Source organism: Haemaphysalis longicornis, unplaced genomic scaffold (assembly GCF_048455015.1).
Source record: "Haemaphysalis longicornis isolate Haplotype H1 unplaced genomic scaffold, Haemaphysalis longicornis Haplotype H1 scaffold_10, whole genome shotgun sequence".
NCBI lineage: Eukaryota > Metazoa > Arthropoda > Arachnida > Ixodida > Ixodidae > Haemaphysalis > Haemaphysalis longicornis.
In genome coordinates, this window is record NW_027526204.1 from 35643942 (window position 1) to 35663202 (window position 19261).

The 19261-nt window shown below is 43.6% G+C and overlaps 1 protein-coding gene across 7 annotated transcripts in view; it reads right to left on the bottom strand.

Annotated features, from left to right (window-relative positions):
* LOC144158375 (uncharacterized) overlaps nucleotides 1–19261 on the bottom strand; it is a 55317-nt gene that overhangs the window by 28873 nt on the left and 7183 nt on the right. For 5 of the 7 annotated variants that reach the window (XM_077689236.1, XM_077689233.1, XM_077689232.1 and 2 more), the window contains 2 exons: nucleotides 18895–19190; nucleotides 1543–1725 (listed from right to left, as the gene is read on the bottom strand). In XM_077689236.1, the coding sequence (XP_077545362.1) occupies nucleotides 1543–1602 (60 nt within the window). In that variant the 5' untranslated portion in view covers nucleotides 1603–1725; nucleotides 18895–19190. Of the gene's footprint in view, nucleotides 1–1542; nucleotides 1726–12254; nucleotides 17426–18894; nucleotides 19191–19261 lie in introns of those variants that run through there. The other 2 variants (XR_013320039.1, XR_013320040.1) reach the window with 2 other exon arrangements.

Consider the following 19261-nt stretch of genomic DNA (forward strand, 5'->3'; position numbering starts at 1 on the left):
TTCGCGCTTCCCAGGAACCAGTCATCAGCCCATGCCTCTGCCCTAGATGCAAGACCTGCAAACATCTGCAGACGGATTCCACATTGTCAATAGCACTGCCAGCCAATACGTTAACGAGAATATTTCAAGCTTCACGTCCATTTCTTCTAACATTGTGTATATGCTAGAATGCTCATTCTCTCAAAAGCAGTACATTGGAGAAAGGATTCAACATATGAACTTACGCCTGAATGGACATGGGGCCGACACTTCTAACAGTGTCTCCATAGCAGCGGCGCAACACTTCAATCAGCCCAACCACAATTGCGGTGATCTCAAGCTCTATAGTCTGCAGTCAAGCCTGAAGTCCCCAAGGGACCGGAAATACAGAAAATCGTACTTATTCCATAAATTCAACTGCCTGGAGCGGGCTGAAATCAACGCTTGGAAAGGCAGCTTACAAACGTTGCGGTATCGTAATCGAACAGAAAAATATTGCTCTTAAAAAAGTAGCATCTCCATTCGCATCAACCTTGCCTGTCCATCGCCAAAGCTGTTACTTGAATATAATTTCTGCGCGTTTTTTCCTGTCTTGCTCCTAGCCGATTTCGACATACCACGCGCACTCGCCTCCCTCGACCTTCGGCATTTCGTTTACTACCTGCTTTACACACACGCAAAAAAAGTAAAAAGAAAGAAAATAGAAAAGAAGTCTTGAATTTACCACAAAGCTCCTCGTGGATTGTACCTGCGCATACCTCTTCTATTCTTCTGCGAACACTGGTCTCCCCAACCGGAATTCTTCGGACTATACGTGCTGTTGTGGTTTAGGAGATTTCTCTGTCACACATTGTTCAAAAACCTTGCAATTGCACCCCCAAGACGCCCCTCTAGGCTCCAAACTTCCAGGAAACCTCCTTTGAGATCACGCGCACCGCCGCAGCCAAGCTTAAACCATTCGATCCTGTTTCCTCCGACCCTCTCGTAGTCTTTCTTCTTTCTCAAGTGCGGGGCCCTGTCAAAAAAACCACACCTCCATTTCTCTCTGACTGTTTCGCTGCTTTAAACTGACCGTGACCCACTCGGTCTGGTTGCCTTACAATTAAAAGCAATAACAGTGGTCTACTGACGATTGTAACTAGGAGAAGACGGGTCCTGCAGGCGAAACCTCAGTGAACTAGGGTTTAATCGTGTTTGAACAATTTCCTGTAATAATTCTTCTTGCTCCTCGAGACGTTTTTTCTTGTACGGTTACATATATATAGTCTCTGGAAATAAAAAAAAACACAGAGCGCGAGAAAATAAGTAAAGTAAAGACAGAATTACACGAGAAAAACAATTAAAAATAAAAGTTTGCTGGCGTTTACTCAGGACTTCCTTTCTTCAGAGCACAGGAAGTGCTCTTCCTGAAACGTTCAAAGACTTTTATTTTTAATGTTTTTATGTTCTTCTTGGTTTCCTCTCATACCGCCGGGCACCAACCGGTTATTTATTGGGTACAGGCGTCCCTGGTCCAGTCCGGACCCTTGGAAGGGGAATTCACGTCTGGGAATCTGCGTTTACCCTTGCAAGGGGCCTCTGCCCCTTGTCCATCTGGCGGGGCCCGCGGCCGTCCTTGCGCATTCTGCCATTGCCGGGGGTGAAAAGGTCTCGCGGCAGGTCCTGCCACAGCCTGTTGCAAGTTCAGCGTCCACTGTGGTTGTGGAACGCACCATGGGCATTCGTGTGGCTTGTTTGCACGGTCACCTACGGGTAAATGAGTACATGCGACTCCGATGCGACTGTACGTTTGGGAAGTTCAGCAATTTGCCCCTATGCAAAGGGGAGGCTGTAAAACCACAGAAACGCTGAAACGTTATACCGTATATATATATTCATATAAGGTAAGTAGAGACAGAGACAAACGAGAAAAGCCATGAAAAAATAAAAATAAAAGTTTACTCACGTTTCAGGAAGAGGAGGACAGAAGAATAGAAGTCATCTTCCTAAAACGCCCGTAAACTTTTATTTAATTTTTTTACGTTTTTCTCGCCTTTGTCTGACTCTACTTGCCTTATTATAGATGTATATGCAGAAATAAGGGATGGCAGTCAAGGAAACCTTGGAAAGAATGTTGAACATCACGAAACCTGATACAAAATTCGGGAAGTCTTGGGTTCGGATCCCACCTTGCGGGCATTTTTTTCTGTCCCTTTATTCTATCTTTCTAAATTCTTTATGTGTTTCAATGACCTACCACATTCTCCCATTTGCTTTCCGAGCTTTTCTTGACTGCCAAACGTAATGTTTGTCTTGATTCAATGAGCCCCTCATGTCCTATTCTGATTAAATATGTATATATATAATAAAAAAACTCTCAAAAGGCGCAGAATTAGTATAAGTAAAGAGTTGGTTACGCAGCAAGAACTATATTCATGAAGGTTTACTCACGTAGTCGCAATGGGACGTGCCTTCATCCGAGTACAGTTACATGAATTTGGGAAGCAAAATCTCGTAACTGTACTCTGATGACCTTCTTCAGGGCAAGCATATTTACTGAAACATTACCAACAATTCTGGTCGCTACCTTGTTCAGTTTTCTTTTCTTGCATACACATACATACATACATACATACATACATACATACATACATACATACATACGTACGTACGTACATACATACCTACCTACATAGATGCATACATACATATATACATACATACATACATACATACATATATAGAATTAGAAGCCTGGAATGACGTGTAATTGGCTCAATGATTGTAGCATTCTGAGCTCGTAAGTCAAACACTTGCAAAAAGCTTTCGCAGTAAGCTGTCCTTTTCTCCCAACAAATGTCTTGTCAGCAGCGAATGCGTTCATTCGAACAAAAGCTTTCGCAATTATGTGAGGTTCGATGTACGCTGTTTACACAGCGAAAAAGTGCTTCTCTTGCGGTACTTTTATAAACTTCAATGAAGTTTTTATTGAATAGATTCGATATTATTTGTAGGCATTTCGCTAACTCTTTTCCTGCGCATATTTTCTTAGATTTTCTACCTGCGGACCACGCGCACAAACGAACTGGGTTTACATATCCAGTGAAGCGAAATGGGTGATGCGTCATAAGCAAGTGTACCTATCGCACGTGCGCTGGTAGGATGCTGCTTCGACATCACCGAAATCACCAGTTGTGTACTCTACGAACTAACAAAATGAAGCCACATTTTTCTGCGGAAATTATGTCAGGACTTACCTGTAACTCAACGAACACCGCCTGCTGTCGACTGACTCAGTAGGAGGGTCATCGACCACCGCAGTATGCCACGTCAGGCCAAGCCGACAGTGTAAACGTCGCACAAAACTTTAGAAGAATTCGGCACGGAGGATGCACGAGGTGAAGGAGCACTTTCTAAATCCTTTTTGTTACAATTCCCGTAAACAAGCTTAGTGCGGTAGACACTAAGCCTACAGACTGCAGACTAGATTTCAGCAAGTTATGCTGTGGTATCTACAAATCATTTTATTTTACACTGAAGGCTTTCGCCTCAATAAATTGCAAGTTTTTTATAAAAATGCTGCTCCCAAGCATAGTGGAATAGTGCGTGCTGTTTGCTTTCCGTCCGTCGAGAGAGAAAAGTATAATTACGGATTTCTTAGCAAATCTGTAATTCTAGATGCAAGCTCAGAAAAATTTGTAATATGTTTACCGCGCCGAAGCTACACTTGGGTAAGAGGTGCGCTGTAGCGGAGGTCCTCCAAATAAATTTAACCACCCGGGCATAGTTACCATGCGATGAAATCTCCACACAGGGGGTTTCGCGCTTTCACTTCTACAGAAAAGCAGCCACCGCGGCTCAAGTTTAACCCGTGTGTTTCGGCTCAGCTTCAAAACAGCTTTTTGTGGAGCCGCCTTGGAGGTTCGCTGAAGAATCCCATGTGGTTTAAGCACAGACTCACTGCAAGTTGCTGCGTGCCGTACTCATAGAGACAACCGTGATCATACTATTGATGAAATAAAAAAAATGTCGTAACATTCAGAACATCTTTTATTTGGGTAATAGTGGAGGTCGTTTCAGAGCAGCTAAAATCAACAACGCGTAGCAGTTCTGCGGGACATTCTTTCTTCGCGTAGCAGCATGTCCTCAAAGCAGCAAAACAACTTTGATCGGATTTAAGCATCAAACTTTCAGTTCTGTCTTTTTCGGCTGCGACATTCGGAGTTCTACGTAGCTTTACCCTTTTTCCAAAAATATGCAGCATCTATTGATGCATACCCTGTACGGTACACAGGGCGGTACGTCTTTACTGTAAATTACTTTTACTGCATTAGCCTTAAGGTGGCTCCTTTTTAGTTTGCAATTGTCTCAAGCTAGCGAGGATGCGGTTTCTAGCTACAGATATTCAATATTGTCATATATTGGCGTATTTTTTATCAACGCTTACGACTTCAGAAGGTATGCTGACTTTAAAAACGTACCAAAATACAAGCATGCCTCGAGGTATGCATGATGTTCTTGCATGATGTTCTTGTCGAAGTAAGAGTAAGAGATTACTTGTTTTTCTTTCTAACGACATTACGCTTCAGCGCAGCATTTCTTTAGGTAGCATGCTTGCATTACGTTTCCATCATGGTGTGAGTGAGAGATTCTTTTGTTTTTCTTTGTAATAATATTTACCCTCAGCTAAGCATTCCACTAGGTGGCACGCTTGTCTTACGTTTCTTTCGTGGTAGGAGTGAGAAATTTCTTCGTTTTTGTCTTTCTTGCGACATTTCGCTGGAGCTAAGCATTTCTCTAAGAATGATGTTTGAATACCGTTTGTCAAGGTATGAATGAGAGATTACTTTGTTTTTCTTTCTAACGACATTTGCCTTCAGGTAAGAATTTCAGTATGTGACCTGCTAGCATTACGCTACTATCCTGGTATGAGTGGCAAGAGTCAATAACCACTCCGTTTTTCTAACGACACTTCGCTCGGCTAAGTGCTCTAGTGGGTCGCATTTTTACATTACTTTTGTCTCGTCGAATGACTGAGAGATCAGTTAGATTTTCCTTCGAAAGACATTGCTCAAGTGATGTATATTTTGAAAACTTCCCGTAAACAAGGAAAGCAGCACCAGTATGTCAAAAAAATTTCTAGATACAGTCAGCTGCTCTTGTGAGTGCGCAAGGATTACTAGTCACATCGTCTTGCAGGCATAATGCGTGTCGAACTGCATTGCTCGTAGTAAGATATCTTAAAATTGTCTATAGAATAATGCGTGTTCATGTGACTTAAACCATAAAATAGCCGCAAGCCAACATAGCTTTTTGCTGTGGGTCGGCGTTTTAGAGACCACAAAAAAAAATCTGATAAATACTGTATACATAATCACAGAAATACACGAAACTTCAATTTGCTGAAACAATTCACTAGCTGTGGACGACATAAATGAATTCCAGTCGAGCCTAAAGATAACAATTTCGCTTGACGAAGAAAAATTTGCGAGAAAAGTTGAAAGGACCTGCTAGATAAATACGACTGCATCGCATGCCGACGCTGCGAGCTGAATAGCAATGTGGCTTGAAAGAAAAACAAGGTAATCTCTATATACTCGACATGACTATCTAACAGCGCTGACGAGGTGACACAGGTTGAGAAAATTTGGGGCAACATATTTTCTCCCAATCTCAAAATAAAGCGTTCAAAGAACAATATATTTTTAGCCCCTCCGTCCTCGAACATCAAGGCTAGACTTTCGGCCTAATTACATTTAGCAAAAATCTTGTTATGCCGTACTTGTAATTAAGCAGAATTTACGTCCTAAATGTAGGGATTATTTGGCTTCTAAATTTAACAGTTGGAAAATTCTGCTTAAAGCTCGATTACATTTTCTTAGGATGCTGCGGCTAACGACATCCTAGGCTACTAAAAATTGCAGCTCCCCAATAGTACTTTTGAAAATTCTTCTGTTTTAAATTTCAACCAATCGAAACAGCAAATATAAACCACATGTGTTGATTCCATACATATTCTGTTATTAAAAATGTGCGAGAAAACATTTGTCCGTAAATGAATAACGACGTAAACACCAGTGTTCTGTAGCTCATCTTGTCGGGGCGGCTTAATTTTCAACTGACAAAACCAAGTGCAACGATCCTTCGCGGACAGGCCGACTGAAAGTACGTCGGTGGGAAAGCGATCCGCGCTGTGGGCGCAGTAGATCCGAACCATTTCAGTAAGCGCAAGTGAAATGTTATAGGAAATCGGCAAGGATAATGCCGTGAGTAGGATACCACTTTCAAGGTACTTTATTCTAATCAACAAGTTCCCATATACACCCGCCGCGGTGGCTCAGTCGCTAGGGCATTGCGCTGCTGAGCACGAGGTCGCGGGTTCGATTCCCGGCCGCGGTGGCCCCTTTCTGATGTAGGCGAAAAGCAAAAACGCCGGTGTGCACGAGAGTTCGGCACACGTTAAAGATCTCCTGGTGGTCAAAATTAATCCGGAGCCCTCCACTACGGCGCGCCTCATCGCCTGCGTTGCGTCGCCGCGTTAAACCCCACAATAAATCAATCAATCAAGTTCCCGTATACGAATTCTGAGGGGCGTGAATTTTGACTTAGGAATGCAAGCTTTATTTTAGGCAAATAACTCCAAGATATTTGCAAATCACTTGAGAGTTACTTTACGGAAGTTGTCCTCATAATATTTTGTATTCGCTATCACCTGCTGCTTTGAAGCCGCCCAAAAAGGTATGTAGTGTTTGCTTGCAGATCGGCAGGACAAAAACATTTATTTAGAGATTTCTGGGAACATATAAGCACTTTTACGCGCTTGCATGAAAAAGTTGGTTGAAGAAGGCTATAACGTGCCAAGGCTCCAGCTGGGTGACGATGCGAGCCGAAGTACAGGCCAACTAACCTATTTGGACAACCTGGTTGTTATTACCGCGTGTTGAAATCCCTACAAAAGGGCGTTTTCCTTTTTCGCATCCACACCCAGCATGGTGGCGGGCATCGACCCAGTATTCTTCGGCTCATCTGCTAACACCTTACCACTCACCAACTTCAGCGTGTAACTAGGAATCTCAGTATGAAATAAGTACAGCGTCACTACTATATGTTCGTTCGTTCCGACCTCATAGCGACAACAGAGATTCATGTTGGCATGACCACAACCTTGGCGCAGCATTGCATTAAAAATGCGAAAAACGTTCATAAAATCTTTTTATTTCCGCAATGGTGAAGTTTCGCACAACACCCCCAATATCATACGTGCGTTTGACATTACACTTCGTTAGCCAACTAGCATGCCATCAAAAAGCTACCCTACAGAAATATGCTTTAAGCATTGATGGTTTTCAGTGGTCGCCATCTGGAATGCAACATTCGCGGTTTGATGTACATATATGTCTATTACTAAATTACTACATGCATTTGTGCCTAGCCTCCATTGTACACAAGACAGGACTTCTTTACTTTAGGCGATTTTTACGGCAGTGGCCTTAATATACGCCCATACATACGTAGTAAAACTATTTTGTAATTTAACAAGAAAGCGTTTGGTGCTGCATGCATTCAACATTGACCAATGTTAGACTTTTTATTGCAAGACATACGACCTCAGTTTGAAGTTATCTTGATGGATGAAAGGACGTTTCCAATTTCAAGCATTCCACTACGTTGCATGCTTTACGGACGTTTCTGTCGGGGTACGATTGAGATATTACCTTGTTTTTCTTTCAAACCGCATTGCGATTCAGCTGGCAACGTCGGTATTCGATGCAGCCGTATATATCTGGCAGGTCCTTTAAACTTATCTCGCAAATGTTTTTTCGTCAAGGTAAATTGTTATCTTTAGGCTCGCCTGGAACTTTTTTATGTCCTTCACAGCTAGGGAATTGTATGTCATATTGCAGTTTCGTGTATTTCTGGTAATATGTATACAGTATTTATCAGATTTTTATTTTGTGGTTTTCGAACGCCACAATGTAATTACCGATACCAAAGAGCTATGTTGGCTTGCGGCTATTCCATACATAGCCGGGTGGGTCAGGTGGAGGGGCTTACACTTCCATATAATTTCCACCCTCACATTGTTTCACGCTGTTAATCCAGTAAGCGGTTTTTCTTTGTTTGAGAGGCCTGTGAACAGCCAAAGCGTTCTTCTCTACTATTCACCATATTTTGCTCGTGGTACTCCACATCTCGGATAAAACCGTTCGACGGCGACCTTATTTTCTGCTGTGTCTCCCGAAATGTGTCTTCTAAACTCCCAGCTATTTATTTAATAACATTGTGCTTCCTAACTAATGTACTTTCGAAACACACTTCCTCAGAAGGTCGACATCTACCTCGTCATATCAATAAAAAGCTTTTTCAGAGTCACACAATAGAGTGGGGGCGCATGAACTACTATTCGCGTCGTCTTCTAACATCCAGCCCTTACTGCCCCAAACAACGCGGGAAGGGTAGCGCCGAAAAGTGTTGCAGTAAAAATTTCCTCATTTTCCAGCCAGCCTGAACACCAACGGCCACTTTTCAACCAGTTATTCGGTATTTTACTGCCTGTTTTATGGGAAGCCGTTCACAAACTGTGGATTAAAGAAACAACTGACTATTTGAATTCGCGTCTGGAAATAACCGCTCTTCACCCTTGAAATACTTTTGAAATCCTAGGTTTCATAATTCAACATATTCTACTGCGGACCAGCGCTCCGGTATTTCTTACACAAGATGTGAATGTGTATGCATATTTCATCATAAGCAGAATTTTAGGCAGTTAGGTATCACCAGCAACGGCCCACTCTCGAATAATAGGTGGTCTCACGGAGTGCGTGAAAAAAAAACCCAGTGATATGATTCCCTTTTATGCACTATCCTGGCACGAAACATGTCATGTCATGCTTGTTTATGTTCACCGACAGAAAGCGGAAGTTAAAAATCTAACGGGTTTACGGTTCTCCCGCACTCTTCTCCCATCAGAGCATGGGAGAAGAGTGCGGGAGAACCGTTGCACCCGCTAGGCCCGGGTGCAATGAATTGCACCCGGGCCTAGCATATTTTACAGAGCACAACTGATCTCCCGAGGAGTGATTCGCCCTCTCAGTCGACACTACCGATTAGCAATCATGGTGAAGGTATAGATGTTGACGGCATTACCCTTGCTCAGCGGAAATTGCGATTTTAACTGAAGAGTGATGTTTGGAAAATACGCTTACTCACTGTTTTTCTCTGAGAAAAACCTCTTCAGGCGTTGCTTTGGTCTGTAGACACATGGTCCGCTCCTAAGGCCTGAAGTTTACAGTCACAAATCAACCAGTGGCCTCATCAACTCGTACCTAAATAGCCAAGTGGTTCACCCTCAGTGGCCTAATTCGTAGAAATGGCGATTGCGTTCCAACTAAAGCACCCACAGCATCTCCCGTGTAACGATCTTTTCTCGCTAAATACGATCGATACCTCAGAAAAAATTTAATAAAGCCAATGCTTGTAGTTTTAAATCTAGAAAAGTCGCCTTCAATAAGAGGCGGCGCATAACTCAACGCTGATTGTCAAGAAACCGATGAAACATGACTGATCAACCCAACGGATCCACCAAACTGGGTAAACAAAATTTTGAAAAAGTGTGACATGAGAATAACCTTACCTTGCTAGTCTCCAGCAGTGAGTGCAAAATAACAATCTCACTTAACCTGTCACCGCTCGAGGTCTCACAGCCTTCAGTTGCAATATTTACATATCTTCAGGCTAAACATAGCCGTAGTAGTGATGAAACCTATTCCAAGACCGCAGTTTTTGCCCTCTTGCCCTTTTCTACAAACTCTGGGAAGCCGAGGAGCGCACAGGGGTTTCTTTATAGGAGTAAAAACGTTTGTCCCCTGTTTCCGTCGTTTTCAAGCATTAGGCTTTTTTTAGTACGCATAATAACCGTACTCCCGTCGAGAGAGCCGCGGCATTTCCGCGACGCAGCGCACTTACTTTCCGGGCAGTGGCGCGGTTTGCGGCATATCGGGAGCCAAAATCCGCATCGCGGGGTTTGTATACTCCCTTCTACACGGAGACCCTCACGGATGCAAAATATATGCAAAGCGATCAGCATTCCATCGCTAATTCTCAGAGTAAATGATCTTTACTTGCTGCGGCTCTGCCTCATACAATAGAAAAGTACTCATAACCTTTCTAGCGTTCCGCCTCAAGAGCGCTCTGTTATTCCCCGCGAAGCAGCGTGCATGCCCACCGCATGCGGCTACCTTCCCTCCGTTATCGATAGTGATCTAACCTTGAGCATCACGCGTTTAAACATTTGGGCGCTACTAAGCTGTTGCACCTTTTGGGACCGGTACAAACAGCAGTGCGAAAATGTATTAAAATATGCTAAGCAGGATAAATGAACGGAGACTTTATTTCCTACGACAATATCAAGAGAAAATCAGTTTCTTCTGCACTTTCACACAAAATAAAGCTTTTTTGGCTATAAAAATTAGCATAAAAACCTCTCCTTGCTGCACTTCCCCACAGAACGAAGACCTAGCTCTTGTTTAGGACACATTCGAGAAACCTTCACACGTAAAAATGCAGAAAAATAAAATTTTGCCACGAGAAACATTAAAACTAGAACAATAGGAGATATCAGGATGGCACTAACACACGAATAAAAGACAGACGTTCGCACAAGTATTTCGCATTGCAGTTACATAAGTGGGATAATAGTAAACACTACAACTCTATTGGTAGCACCGATAAGTGAGGAAGTTTGTATGGAGTCAGAGTGACTAAAACCGCCAAAAAACAAAGAACAAAATACCAACTACGCTAGTTCTTGTTAATAACTCGCCGTGTATATTTCTTTTTTTGCCCTGTGTTTGTGACCGCTTTTGTTCACTGTGACAAAAAAGTACCAGAACGTGCCCTAGCGTACATGAGTCTCACACAAAGGCATCTCTTATTTAGGACACAATAAAGAACAATCTACAAATAAGAATACGGTGCAGCAAATATCTGAAACGAAAATGTTTCAATTTTGAACACAAAAACCCCAGGACCTTAGCCAACAGTCTGAAACATTCCCACTGTTTTTTCTGTAGCGGTAGTTCTAAAACACAAGTTGCCTTGTGAGATAAAAAAGGCATAAACGACTATTACCAACAAGCAACTTTCGCCGTAATACCTCGAAACATTGGTGGCGGCCTTCTTAACCGCAGGCACCTGGCCGCTGGGCTTGAGCCTAAGTAACATTTCAAGAAACAAGCTGTTGTGCTTAAACTTCGGCGTGTACTGCACATTGAACGTGCAATACACAGACAGCAACAATGTGAAACCGATTCCCGGTTCCAAATCTGTCAGGTGCAGTGTCTCTAGTTAAGGGGCCACTTCTGCTTGTTCCTCATCGCTTTCCTACTTGGGTATAAAAAGTTGGACATTGAACATCACTATTAAAATACAAAATATAAAAAGTTCCCTCGGATGAGCGACGTTAAACGAAGTTTTGTAGCCATAGCTTTTCTCGTCGAGCGCGCCCAGGAATGTCTGAACAAGTGCAATGCACCCGTTTATTTTGAATTTCGCAGTGACCTTCGAAGCAGCCACTCCCTCCTATCACTGTCCTAAGGCACATATCTGGCCAACTGTACTCTCTCGCCGTATCCTTTTCCGCACACCACCTTAAAACGAACAAGTGAATCTACTCACTCCGTCAAACTGTACAACACGCTAGTTTCCATTTGGTTGTGCTTGAGGGCCAGACTAACACTGCAAGTTACTGGCTAATGAAAGAGTTTTCTGAATCTGTCCCTGGGATAGTAAAGCTTTCACTCTAAAAAAAGAAGCCCACCCACGTTGTAAATTCTTTGACCGAATACGCATTTTGCAACGTCTTCTATGTGCCCAAATAATACTGGTGCATACACTTTCAATCCTATACCCAGGGAAAAGAATAAACTATAGAGCAAAAGGTATAGACTAATCCACTGGCCCCCCAATTGAAATATCCACGGTATCTCGACTATTCAAGGCTACTGTGTAGATTGTTCTACCTCCAGCTATCAGAACCCTCTGTTTCCCATACAAAAATATTTTTCCTCGGTCATTCAGGGCCACGGACGTTTGCAGGGCAATTTTAAACTACACTGAAAGTTATCCCAAGTATAACACGAAAGCTGAAAAAGGTTAGAGAGTATAACCAAGAGCTCATTTTGCACAACTTACATGCTACTTGATGAAGCACAACTGACAGGGCCGCTGTTCATAACACAACTTCGAAGTAACGTTCTGACGGCTCCTTGAAATAATAACACAGCTGATAAATGCGGATTTCTGGGCTACTTGGTATTGCATTGCTGACGAGTAAAGCGCAAAACTGAACACAATACACGAAGAAGGACAAGAGGCAAGCACTACTTCCAAATGACATTTATTCTTGAAAACGCCCCTTCCAAAAACGGAAAAAGAGCTGAAGCATCCACCACAAAACCCAGTTCGTTGCGTGCGCGGAAAATGTGGTCTATGCCATCCCTTCAGCATGTCACGGTGTGTGAACGTGTGATTGCGCGAGCATGTACGGAACGTGATGAGCGGGCACATAGGGCAGCTCGGTGAACATTGCGAGAGATGCAAAAGCATGCCTTGCAATATTGAGACTGTAATCATAGCCAAGCACCATAACTAGTTCGCAAGAGAAATTATTGAGGCGTCTGAAATGGTGGACCTAGGGGACGATAGAAAAGCTTGCCCTCGGTAGGATTGTCGGCTAAGAAAACTGTATAACTCGCTCCTGAGTAATTTGAAATCGACCGCCAGCAGCTTTCTCTGTATTGTGTTGTTTTGGGGGATCAGTCTTTATTTTCAAAGCTCCTGTTTTGTTCTGTTCTTTACGTTTTGAGAGCCCAAGGGTACACAGTCGTCGGTGGCTGTCTATTCTGATCTCAGCTTATGAGGAATTGCGGGGATCGCACGGGAAATATCTATATGCGTTGCATAATATAAATCAGTCCTCATGTGCGCCACATTTTGTGAATATATTTGATCGCTTTCAACTATATATATATATCGGTTGGAAGCAGCGCTGGTCTCTTTTGACTTTTTTTGTTCCTTGTGTAACTTTTGTGCTTTTTTGAAAATCAGAACATAAAGCCACGCTTAACACGGCCTTCCTGATGAAATTGTACCAGACCGGAACATATCACAGAAGAAGAGCTGCATACCCCAGTTAAGAAAACTTTCTCAAAAGAATCATTGAAAAAGTTTGTGACATAAACGCTGATTTCCAAAATGCAAGCAAAGTGCCTAGATCTCAAATCACGTCCGGATAGCAGACCCGACTTGAAGTCTAGCCAAGCTTTATGCTTGTTTCTCAGGAACAAGAGCCCCTGAAAAAGTCGTAAAATTCTCATATAAGCAATCTACGTAATGTAGCAAAGTTTCAAACAGAAATATCTTGCTCCTTATTTATCTAAAGGACATCAAGTACTGAAGCCAAATGACCCCAATCCACACAATTGAAAACCGGAGGGCTGCCGTTTACTGTCATAGGCTTTCTGACCGCCCGTCCGGCCTGTACGCATATATAAGACGAGAATAGAGATCACCACATTACCGGCGAACGTGCGATGATACTCTGTCCCATTAACAACAAAATGAATAGACAGCCTTAAATAAACGCCACAATAAAGAAAACATTCAATAGTGAAGGTGAGTTAGATAAGATCGACCAAAGGGTTTCTGGTCAGCCTCTTCAATTTGCGAGAACATTTTATTTTAAATGATTCTGTTGATGTCCAAATTCACGAATATTTGAGCCGGGAACAATAAAATCTTAACGTAAAATTTTTTGGTAACAGGACAAATTGAACGACCGCAGCAGCCTGCCATTGCGCCTCAGCAAATTTTAGCGAAGGCTATGCCCGAAAATATTTTGGAGGGGCAATTTGTAAATTTTGCTCAATTCAAGACTGGAGTGCTTTTCCAAAGAAAAGGTTTGGTTCCTCAGAAAAATACAAATTTTTTGTAACAAAAGGCCAAACTCGGTTTAGAGGGCAACTATTTAACATTTATCGTAGATATTGCCACCAGAATTACTTAGGCAGCAATGTTCACATTCTATTCACGCATGCTTTTTAAAAAAAAAAAACACTCAATATTGTAACTGCACGAAATAAGAATAAAATGCAACAGGCACGATAGTTTGAAAAATTACTGCCATGCACAAAGTTCACTCGCTCAGATAAAAAAAAACACCTTAGATTTTTCTGAAAGTGTTGCCAGGTGTAGGCCTTGACACGCACTTCGATTATCATCAAAAACATGTTGCATCATTGTTTTCCTGTAGCGGGCAAAACACAAAAGAGGAGCCCAGTTTCCTTGGCTGTCCATGAAGTACTCTTGTGATTGCGACTTCCCTCAGATTTGTTCAAATTCTATGTTTTTTACAGAAGGCAAATGATCCCCCTATGGATACAAACATTGATTTATATGTTCGCACACTAACAATCAATCTCCGCCAAACTTCTATACCGAGGAAAATTACGAAGACTCATAGGTTCAACACCATATTTTAAAAAACGTTTTCTTTTATTTTTGTAATATTCTTCCAGTATGCTGACCACTAAATTTATTTTGCTTACAAGTAAAAATACCTCGCGTCATATGAATACTTTATAGTTGAGCGTCAGAATGGAGCGCTCTCAGCCAAGCTCCTTGCGGGGTAATCAAAGAGGAAACAGTTAAGTAGCAACGTCCTTAAAGGGACCCAGAAAAGCCTTCTGTAAAAGTTACAAAAGGCCTGTATTGTCACGTAGCACCAATATAGCGATGCAATGCCGTTGGAATTATTGATCTACATCCAGTATTAGCTGCGCCAGAAGCAATTAAATGCACCTCTCCCCACTTGCCGATCGACTCCTCCTCCCTCTCTGCCTCCTTCAAAGCAGCTACCTACATTCCTGCGCCTAGGCTCGAGTCAATCACTGCGGAACCGCCTTTGCCGCCTTTGCCTCGGGATAGCGCAGAAAGGAGGAAGAGCAGCCGGAAGCCAATGGCAGTGACGCCGCCGGCGGCCGACCTTGCCGGCGATTGGGCGAATCAGGGGGCGCCTTCGCCGTTGCGTCAGCAGCGATCGCCGTTGCGTCACCCGCGGTCGTCGTTGCGTCACCCGCGGTCGGCTCTTTGCGGCGTCGCGCTCATCGGCTGAGATAGGCGATCTTCAAAAATTGTTTACAAATTATCTGCACAACGTATGGGGCTCACACTTGGCTCAAAAATCCCCCGTTATGTGTTCTAACACCTGAATGCATTTGATTGCCACCTTCACAAAGCTTTTCGGGGTCCCTTTAAAAGTTGCATATGGTTGACGGTTTTGGACAAAAGGCAGAAGGTAGCAAACGAAGTTAAAATAAAAAAATACAGTAAAAACTGCTGTTTTGAATTTGAAGTTTTATGCCATAATGTATTGTCACCGTATCAAAATTGCAAAGTACTGTTCACAATTTGGTGGCACACAGGTATTTAGAGACTCTTTCAATGGTGTTCTTCATGTAGGCTACCTGCACCTCCTGCCGCTCACTTCAATTTGGCGCCACATGTCTCAGGACGAAATTCCATGGAACACATGGACTCGTCCCTATTTTGAGTTTCTGCTACAGTAGTTGTAAACTTCTCTTCATACGACGTATCAGAAGTGTTTGCACTTGACTTTCTTGAACAGCAATTGCCATACTTCTAGTTGCATGAAATCCAATTCTTTAGACCTACCTCAGGTTGCAAAATTCACCCTGTTGTTTAACAGTTCCAACAACTACGTCGCATGCATTCGTTGAAAGTGTTATCCAGAATCCTCTAGAAATGCTAACGAATCAAGAGCCTTCTATGCAAATTCGTCGGCCTGCAAAGTGACAACCGCAGTTGCACGAGTTCCCTCTCAGCGTCCTTCCTGCCCACCTATTCCCCTGCGGCTTCGGGCCAACCTTTCTTACAAAGGCTTGACGTTAGGTTAGTTGGCTACACATTATTCCCAGTAAAAACAGCGCAGGAACGAGCACGGAAGAAGTGACAATCTAAAGCGTTGACAAACCACTCATGTACTATTTATTACACGACATTAAATACACGAAAAAAACCAGTGGCTGCAAGTTGGCGCCCGTTCAAGCATAACATGTCACTCCAAGTATGCAATGAAAAATAATATTAAGGATAAAACAATCACACTTGGTGTCAAGCTTGTTATCTGGTACAAGTGAGGCTCACCTGGCTGGATATGCCACCTCGCTTTCCAAAAGGGCAATTGATGGTGTGCTGACGCATTGTTCCCCCCGAGTGCCAATCAGTGAGGCTACATTATTTTCGTGAGCGAGCATTTAAAAACGCCTTTTTACTTTAGGTGGGAATCACTTTTCTCCCATTTCTTGCAATGTATCGCAAGATTCCTGCATGCTCCTGTGCGCATGATGTAGTCTTGTTTTCTGAGGCGATCATTCAGACATCTACCAGTCTGACCTACGTAAACTCGTCTGCATAAAAGTGGAATTTACTACACCACTTTGTTCGCACAATTCATAAACTGGGTTTCATGCTTCTTGTCACATATGGCGCATGGGCGGTCGTTGCAGTTTACCTTGGTGCACAAAGACGCCAGTTTGTTGAGAGCTGAAAAAACCGTCCTTACTCCATCATTATCTCCCATCTTGTTCAAAAGGTGTGATACTCCATGCAGGTAGGGTGTGACATTTAGGCGGGCCTTGGGTGTTTCTTCTTGTGGCTGAGTTTTTGTGAAGTTAGTGTTTGCAGGACGCCAATAAAACGACGCTTGCTAATAAATATTTAATTAAAAACCCTTGCGTAAACTATAAAGCCAGGACTCTGTCATGAAATACGCAAGAAAGTAAACATTAGGCCTAATGTTCTCATACGATGCAAATAGTTCAAGAACATGTATGGTGAATCTTCCTTCTAAAAATTTGATGGATCCAAATGAAAACCACGGGCTCTAAAAGCCGTAGAAAAAATTACACCATCTTCCCAGGGGATGCGAAGCATCATGAGGGTTCCATGTAGGTTCCATTGTGTTGCCGTTATGTTGTTTCATTTATCCGGGCACGAATGGGAACGTAGTGTGAACCCCCATGTCGAGACAGACAAATTTAGAGACGGCGAAGAGACCGACATCCGCGTTACATGATCAAACACCTACTGGTTCCCGTCTTTCTTTATTGCGTGCTCACGCTCCTACCCCGCCGCCACCCCTCTTAGTCCTCTTCTCTAGTTGAGCTGCAATGTGTGTGGCACTTCCCGCCACATCTTTCTTGCAGGAAATTCAACAACTTCCTTTAAAGATTTCAGTTCGTCGGTTCCGTTGACGTTCAGCTTCGCGTGCCTTCGTTGTATCAGTAGCATGTTGACGTAGTTTGAATGAGGGAAGGACATAAGGCGCGTTCGTAGCAGATGCTCCCTTCCCGGTTTGCAGTGCAGTGGGAAGAGCACCACGTACTTTCTGTTGCGGCAAGAGAGTCGTGGGATCAAAACCCGGTGCCGCCTGTTTTGTTTTATGGTGGACTGCGCTGACGCCAGCCCAAACACTGATGGGGCTGAAGACACGCGCATGCGCAGTAGAGTGCGGATGGCGGACAATCAGGGAGGGAGGGATACAGACCCGAGCATGAGATGCTTCGCATCTAAAATATATTGCTCACGTACACTTATCTTCTTGGAGAATATAACAAGGGAGAAGTAATATGAAGCGTGGGGGACAGCCGCAACGTGCTAAGCGTTGTGTTTGTTGTAATGTTGCATGCTGTAGGATATCCACAAAAACCGTGCCGAAAAAACAATTGAGCCTGTCCATAGCGTGGCTATGCTTCCAGTTCAATATTTCAGGCCACCGCCTGCGCTCTCTCTACATTGCGAAGCAAATACCTTACCCTAAACGTCTTAAAATAGGGTTCTTTCTGAAGAGGCCTCCAACGCCCGTGAGCCAATTAATTAGTCTAATCCAAATACCAAAACACTCAACATAGCTGAAACAGACCGCCAGACGGACAGACAGACAAAGAACTTTATTAAAGATCCTGAGGGACTATCTTAGCTAGCCGCTAAGGGTCCTAATCACATTGTCGCTGGCCACACTCGCGTTGGTGGTCAGAGACCTTGGTCTCCCGCCCTCTCACATGCCATCTGGACAGCCAGGAGTTGCCTGTCCGGCTCGTCGCTCGAGAGCGCCTTCGTGCATTGGTGGCCCAACGTAGCGGTGGGCATTTCCAACGCATATGTTTAAGAGTGCAGTAAGCTTCTGAGCAGTTAAGACAATGAGGCTCGATGGAAAGCAGGATAAGGCAAAACCTGCTTCTAGTGGGAAACGTATTCACCCGTAACATCCCGAAACCTAATTATTGTGATCGTTTCAACTTCGGGCTAAGTGGTGGCAGTGTCTGGCGCGATAGCTGATAGTTGGAGAAAGATTTAGTTGAAAGTGGGCTAAGGATCTCCGTAATCACCCAGCTTGTCACTAGGGATAGCATTGGGCCAGCGCGGCTTGCGCAACCTTGCACACGGTTGTTAGCTAACTCGCTGACGTTGGGAATTTCTGGGTGTACTGCGTGTCCCATCCATGTGCATGGAGAACCATGCAATGTTGTGCAAGGCTTTTACGTGGCGTATGGTGAGAATTTCGGCTGCGTCCGTCGCAATTCTGCCCACCAGAAAGACCCTGGCTACGTGGCGAGAATACTTTTTTTCGTTGGGTCGTGAGAAGTCTTGCATTGCTTGAGCTATCACCTCCTGCTTGGATATGGCAGCGGTCGGTGCTTTGCTGGCGACCGCGGTTAAAACGTCCCTTGCGAAGTACACCGCTACCATCGCGAAAAGTCTTGGGGATGCGTGCTGGGCAACTTCTACAAAAGCCTTTTTTGTTAGGTTCCGCGCAGCATGTAGTAGGAAGGCTCGTTCTCTCGTTGCACATGTTACCTCATTGTTCTGCCGTCGCACGTTTGGTGGGATAGGCTCGACGTATATGGTTTCCCTTACATATGTCAGGAAGCTGGATGCTACGTGTCGTCATGTCTTCCGCTCTATATGCCGGAGTGCACAGGATCTGGTGACGCGTTCTTGTCGTGGGAAGACGTAGTGCATTTGGTGCTCTCTGTGCTTCGATAACTTTATACGGGGTATTGTGCACGCTGACAAGTTCCAGCTTTTCAGTAGTAGCCGTAACGGGGATATCCAGGACCCTCTTGATGATCTTGCGATAAGCAGCACTAGCACTTTGGGGAACACAACAGAGACATAAATGTTATCGTGTCGGAAACATTCTACAGTAGTATTTATAATTTTT